The following is a 6908-nucleotide window of genomic DNA, read 5'->3' as shown; positions in this document are numbered from 1 at the left end:
GAGAGAGAGGGGAGCAGAGGGACTGAACAGCTGACCACCTCGCGCAAATTTGAATTCGAGTGATGGAAATCTCCGAGAGAATGTTGTTCTGCATGCTCTCCACTCACTACTTTGGCACCGTCCTCTTCATCTCGTGGATCTTCCTATCCGGGACCCCGACAGATATCTCCAACTATGGATTGCTTAATTGAAGTTGGGCCACCTGATCCTGTTTGCGCCAGGACAACCGAACGAAATTAGAGCAAGCGAAGTCGTTATGGTCATTTGTGCAAATCGTGTATTTCCTGCTGAGAGAACTGGTGTCAAAAGCAGAATTTCGATCTCAGGTAATCCCGTCAATTTGCGCGTAAAGGACGTGGACATAACCGCTCCATTCAACGCTGCCTGAAATACTCTGCGCTATGTTTTAGTCATTTTTGGAACCCTCCGTAGTTAGAATAGAGAGTGTGTTAGTGAGACTGTGTTATTTGTGCCTGCTTTGAAGTGAGACTGGCGGCCAGCTTTTATTGCCCGCATACCAATTGTGCGCTGCAGATTAGCCGCTCTGTTACCACGGGCGATCACCGCAGCGAGACCTACAATCTCTGAGCAACAGGCCTCACCAACCACTGTGAAGGGTTCCACTGGAAATCCGATTTTAATCCCCTGCTATTTGAACTTTCACTACAACCGAGAGTTTTTATTATTATTATCATTATTTTTTAAAAGCTGCATTCAAGTGCACCTGTGAGGCAGGAGTAAACCATGGCTTTACCAGACAGTGGCATATCTAGGGAGGAGGTACCCTTCCCAGAGATCATAGAGCTCAATGTTGGGGGTCAGGTGTACATAACCCGCTTTTCTACCCTCACAAGTGTGCCAGACTCCCTGCTGTGGGAGATGTTCAGTAGGAAGTCAGCCAAAGGACTGGCCAGAGACACCAAGGGTCGCTTCTTTGTGGACCGTGATGGTTTCCTGTTCCGTTACATCCTGGACTACATGCGGGACCAGCAGCTGGTTCTACCCGACCACTTCCCTGAGCGCGGGCGACTGCAAAGGGAGGCTGAGTTCTTCAACCTGCCAGAGCTTGTCAAGCTACTGGCGCCCAAAATGAGCAAGCAGAACTCCCTTGGCGACGAGGGATGTCAGAGCGACCCAGAGGACTCCTCACCTGGGATTGACGTGGCCCGCAACCTCGGCTCCCTAGGGGCCGCGGCCGCTGCCTGTGCCAGCCTGGTGCCCGGTGCCATGGACGGCAAGCGGTCCGGATTCATCACCATTGGCTACCGAGGTTCATACACCCTGGGTCGTGACAGCCAGACCGATGCCAAATTCCGCCGAGTGGCCCGGATTATGGTCTGTGGGAAGACCTCTCTGGCCAAAGAGGTGTTTGGGGAGACCCTGAACGAGAGCCGTGACCCAGACCGCCCCCCTGAGCGCTACACGTCCCGCTACTATCTCAAGTTCACCTTTCTGGAGCAGGCTTTTGACAAGCTGGCGGACGCAGGCTTCCACATGGTGGCCTGTAATTCCACAGGGACCTGCGCCTTTGCCCATGAGCAGACGGACGACAAGATCTGGACCAGCTACACTGAATATGTGTTCTACCGTGAGTGAGACTATCGGCTTTGTTCCCCTGGTTCCCCTGCCCCCCACCCCCCACCCTCCAGACTCCAGCCAACCTGCCCTTCTCTCTCTGATGGCTCCTGCACCAGTAGATGTACCGTAGATGTTGTGCCCCTCCATCTCTCTCTGCAGCCTCTCCAGCTTGTATAGACAGTATCCAGCTGCCGCTCTGACGCTTCATGCCATCTCTGCAGGTCGAATCTGCAGCCCCGCCCCTCTCAACCCCAGATCCTTTCCCCCTCATCCTCAGGTCCAGCTTTTGCCCCTGCTTAAACCACCGCTCCATCTACTTGTAGTTCCCGGTCCTCGACCACAGTGACTCCACAGCCTTTCCTGCAGAGACTGATACCTTCTATGTACTTTCCCCCTTTTGTACTCTATATATTGCATCTGCCTTGGTGAAGCACAATACTGTATCCAAGAGCTAATTTTGTTAAATAAGCACCCTGGTGTGTCTACATGACTATTAAAGCAGTCATAAGGGCATGAGGTAAAGGGCTTTAAAGAGTGGCCGTGATGTACAGTATACTTTGCCTGCTCACCCGAGCAGATCGGACTCTCTCCTGCTTCTCTGAACTAAATTACCAAATAATTGGACATCTTATCAGCCTTGAGGGACGCGATCAGCCCAAGCACAAGAAAGAAATGTAACACAAAAATCTAATTTCCTTTAGTTTTTCTTAAATGTGTCTAGTACCATGCGGTTGTGCCATACAGTAGTTTCTACAGGACAGTAGTGATCTGTTCAGCTGTTGCTGTGAGTGAACAAGGTCTAGGATAATACAGCCACATGGACAGGGAGGAAAATGCATTGCGCTTATTATTTTGAAAAGGATAAGTAGATTGTAGGTGTGTGGAGTTTCCTTCTCCAAAATACGCTGATTGGAAATGAACAAGCAGCAGGCTTTGGTAAACAACGAAGGAATCTAAAATGTCACAAGATGTTGGGGACGGAAAGAAAAGAAGAAGAAAAAAAAGGTTGCCGGATGAGGTGTGTGTGTATTGATTGTGCAATAGAGCTTTCAGTATTTTAATAACTCTTTCTGGGAGGGCCGAAGAGATGCTGTTACGTCATTCACAGCCCCGTACTGCTCTATTTGTTTCGCTTGTTGTCCTTCTTTGACATTTCTTTGCTTAAATTAAATATTTAAGAGCTTTTTATGCTGACGACATGTCGTTTCCCCTCGTTCCCAGTAACATGTGGTCGTCACCTTAGCGGATCACGTTTTGAGTGTTCTGTAAACAACAATAATGTTATTCTTAATACTCAGTTTGGTATTAGTTTAAGCTGTTGCATATTTGATGATAGCTCTCACTTACTGTGAGTGAGTAATCACAAGAACGGGTAGGATTACGCTGTAGCCAGCCAAGCCCAATGTGTTCTCTCTACTGTAGCAACGGCCCTGTGAGGGCAGCTTATAGCATGTATGAGTTTAGTGATAAAGGAGTGCGTTATAATCGAGGGTCGTTTCTAGATACAGCCCCAGGACAGGCCTGCGCATCATATAGCCTACCTCAGACTAAAATACAAACCGAAGGCACACAAAATCCAGCTGATGACGTGGAAATGCAGACGGAGTTAGGAAAATATCCCAAACGTAGATGCTGTGACAAGATTATGAAGAAGAGGTTGAATTTGAGAAACAGCCGTCGAGGCAGCACGGTGCAGGATTTCTCCTCGGCTGTCAGGTTGTTGTCCTGGCAGTGACAAGAAATGTATTCTGAAATGTTTAGAAACGGCAATGTTGTGTTTCAGTGTGATGAAGTGCTGTTGACATCTGAGTCCATATGTTAGACCTGCTGCAGTGTCGCTGCAGCCGTAGACCACTGCAATGAAAAGTGTTCAGCGAAAAAAAACAAAATTGATTTGTCAAATAAAAGATGTTTTCTTTCTATTCGGGTTGTATTTTCCATTCATGACAAAAAAAATTCTCAGTATTGAATGACATTCAGTGCAAACCAGGAAGAAAGTGACACATATGTCTTCATCATGCTTCAGTTCTTTTTTTTCTCTTCTTTTTTAATTTTTTTTTAGCAATGACACTACTCAATCACAAGTAAATCAATTCAAATTTAAATCTCACCATTTCCCATTCAAGGAAATATCCTTGGACACAAACTCTAGTTATATTAAGTGTTCAACACTCCACCCTCAGGCACAAGTTCTCTCTCTCTCTCTCTCTCTCTCTCTCTCTCTCTCTCTCTCTCTCTCTCTCTCCCTCGCCCTTTCCCACTCTCTCTCCATTCCATCTGCTTTTTGTACTTTTTCTAATTTTTCCCCCTTTTCTTTCCTCTTAGCCTGGTCTTTTATTTTTCTCGTAGAAAAACCAAGCTGGCATGGAATTGAGGACATGCATATGCAAGATAACAGCCTATTTTAAAGCAGCTTACGAAACATGTATTATGTTGCCAATAATTGACCTAATTATTATTTACAGTAACAAATCTTAATAAGATGAGGCCTTAAAACCAGGACTGTAAAACACAACATTTGTTTATCTGAAAAAAAAACAGACACACATTGACAGACACAAAGGTGGGCATAATTTACACCTCAACAACAACAACCAGGGTTATGTTTATCTAGGTGAGGCAGTTTTCAACCAAGGGATTATTACATGGTCATTAGCTAGTATGAGCCCTCTAAACCTGATCTCAGACTGGCCTGAATAAAAGCAGAGCTGATGAGCTTCACAAAAACTGTTGAAAGATTTATGTGGCTTCCTTCCTGGAAAACAGATAATTTCTGTTGCGGTCTGGAATGCATGACGAATCCCCGGAGACAATATCGCGTCTGCAGTGTCTCTTCAGTCCAAACAAACACAGTCGCAGACAAAGTCACTGTCCTTCAGCACGCCGATGCAACTCGGGAGCGCAAAGGTCAGTCAGCACAGGCATGGAGAGACACGTCTCATGTGTGAAATTTCAGCCATCGGTGTCCTAAACCACTCTCACTCTTTACCTCCATGAGTCGCCAAGAGACTCGACATTCACAGTAGGTGTGTGACAAGCAGCAACGAGGTTCACGGGCCAGGCTGTGATTAAATACTGCTGTTTTTTTTTCTTTTTTTGTCCTCCTTTAAAAAAAAAAAAAAAATGTTGTGTGAAACCTGTGGCTGCAAAGTGTACCACGCCTCCCTTGTGTGCCAAACAAGAAGCAGGTTCTAGTTGTGTCCCTGTTCTATCCAGAGTCTTACAATAAAGATATTTTACCATGAAACTTTGCTTCTCTGTCTTTTGGAGAAAAATCCAAATAGCAGATTGCATTGCTCGCTAACCACACAGCACACATTCGACTTAATGCAGTAAGTTGTGTTTCTGCTTTTGTGTTTCTACCACAAGGTTTGAAGGTAATATGTCTCAGTGAGCTTGTGCAATACATTATTCAAATCTTGCCATGAAAGAGCAAGGCAAAAGGAAATGCGCCCCAAGAGTACAAGGCTGTTCTCTCTACCTTGAGGCAGTGATTTGACCCACGTCGTGCTCCTGTGGTGCTATTGTCACTCTAGATTTCATGCCTTTGCACGATCTTCTTTCCTCTCTTGGGATGATCCCTTTGTCTTATAGCCAGCTGGGTCATCACTTTCCCTCTTTGGAAAAAGAAAGAAGGAGAGCAGAGGAGCAACTGCAACGGATGTATGTCAAAGAAATAAAGGGAGCATCGGGAAAATGGGGCGAGGAAGCCGAGTGAGACAGATAACCAGGTAGAAGTTAGATAACAGTGGGAGAGTATTTCACTGGGATGGATTTAGTGTTCCCATCTTATCTCTCTTCCTGGGCAACATGAAATGTTCTGTTATTCAGAGAGGTGCTGGCCCCGCCTGACAAACAAAGCCCTCACTGGGCCGTGCTGTAATGGGTTCCTCTGTGGCCTGTGTGCTGTGGCAACACACGCAGAGAGATTCAGTTCAACCAGACGGATGTAGATCCATAGGATTACTCAGTGTGGTGGGGATTAACATTGAGTATGATTACATCAAAAGAAAGGGGGGGAAATCTATATCCTCCTCATATTGAGGTGAAGCATGAGTTGTGCTTTTAAATTGTGTACAACCAGCCCAGGTTCCCAGACTGCAGCCTCTTAAACAGTATGAGTTAGAGTGACAGCACACGGCGCCCCAATGAGTCATTTTCTCAACATCAGAGACCGGGTGTACTATCAGATGCTGCTGTTTCTGTTCATTCAGCTGCAACCATCTGTGGCTCCGCGCTTGTTTATGTCGTCGCTGCCCCGATTCCTTGTCGACTTTTTAAATCAGCGCGTCAGTATATTTTGGCCTCGGTGTTCTTGTTGTCCTGGTGTTTGTGCTTGCGTCGATTTTTGGCTTGGGTGAGTGTTAGGTTGGTCAGAGCTGAGTTGGTGTGGGGGCCGAGCGAGGGCAATGAACTAGATGCTCTCTCCGTCTCCCAAATATGCTGAGCAGGCAGTAGGCCTCTCCAAACACAAACATGTACACGCACAGAGGGAGGGAAGTGGCTCGGAGATGCGCACCAGCCTTCCTGCGCCAGGCTAATGACTCGGAGCCGTGAGGTTTTAGATTTAATTGGCTGCCTTCTTTTCACTCTTCTTTGTGATCAGTTAAAAAGGCATTAGCAGGAAAACAAGCCTTTTGCATCCCGCATGCTCTCTCGACAGCAGTAAACAAGAGAAGTCCACGATTGTGTAGAAAAGCATCATTGCTGCTAATTACCTGGGAGTAGTGTCGGCCAATAAGAGCGTGTAATGGGTAACTGCCTGAGGCCTCAGCTTCCTCCATCAGTATGTGACACAATGTTTGTGTGCATGTTACGTGTTAAAGTAAGCAGAGCTTTGCATGCTTTTTGTTCGTTTACATGTACACATATGGAAGTTCGAGCCCTACTGTGTTTGTGTTTGTCCTTGACGACAACACGCTTCGCCCACGACGCACACAGAACGCTGGCGCTGGCTCAGGGCATCTTTATCTCATTGTGTGTTGGGTTATTTATAGTGAGCCAGCTATGGAGTCAGATGTGTACCGTCACTGCACTGCTCTATCCTCCAGCACGGGAACACACGCTGCACTGCCCCATCTCCTCCACCTCTTCACACGTCTCCTGTGGAGAGAAGCTATCACTAAACATATTGTCCCACAAACTCCATCATGCAAGGTCAGGGGGTGGCCATGCTCGAGGGGAGAGACGGAGCTGGGAGTTTACGAGGGACACGATCTCGTAGCTGAAAAGGAGCAGATCAGGTTACTTGTCTCTGCAGCTGTAACTCTCTCTCTCTGTCTCTCTTCATGTTGCCTCTGTATTATTCACTTTGACTTCACAATTGTTTC

At 46.7% G+C, this 6908-nt stretch overlaps 1 protein-coding gene across 1 annotated transcript; it reads left to right on the top strand.

The window, feature by feature from the left end:
- kctd12b (potassium channel tetramerisation domain containing 12b) lies at nucleotides 1-4810 on the top strand. The gene has a single exon (XM_068593372.1). It carries the CDS (start codon nucleotides 745-747, stop codon nucleotides 1594-1596), a length of 852 nt encoding a protein of 283 aa, XP_068449473.1. The 5' UTR covers nucleotides 1-744; the 3' UTR covers nucleotides 1597-4810.
- The last annotated feature ends 2098 nt before the right edge of the window (nucleotides 4811-6908 follow it).

The sequence above is a fragment of the Clinocottus analis genome, unplaced genomic scaffold (assembly GCF_023055335.1).
Source record: "Clinocottus analis isolate CAN_PGR_092001 unplaced genomic scaffold, fCliAna1.0.p SCAF_10, whole genome shotgun sequence".
Classification (NCBI taxonomy): domain Eukaryota; kingdom Metazoa; phylum Chordata; class Actinopteri; order Perciformes; family Cottidae; genus Clinocottus; species Clinocottus analis.
This window is presented reverse-complemented; position numbering and strand designations above follow the sequence as displayed.

Bases quoted from the DNA above. Each gene is read 5' to 3' on its own strand.
- kctd12b (XM_068593372.1), top strand. From the start codon at position 745: ATGGCTTTACCAGACAGTGGCATATCTAGGGAGGAGGTACCCTTCCCA.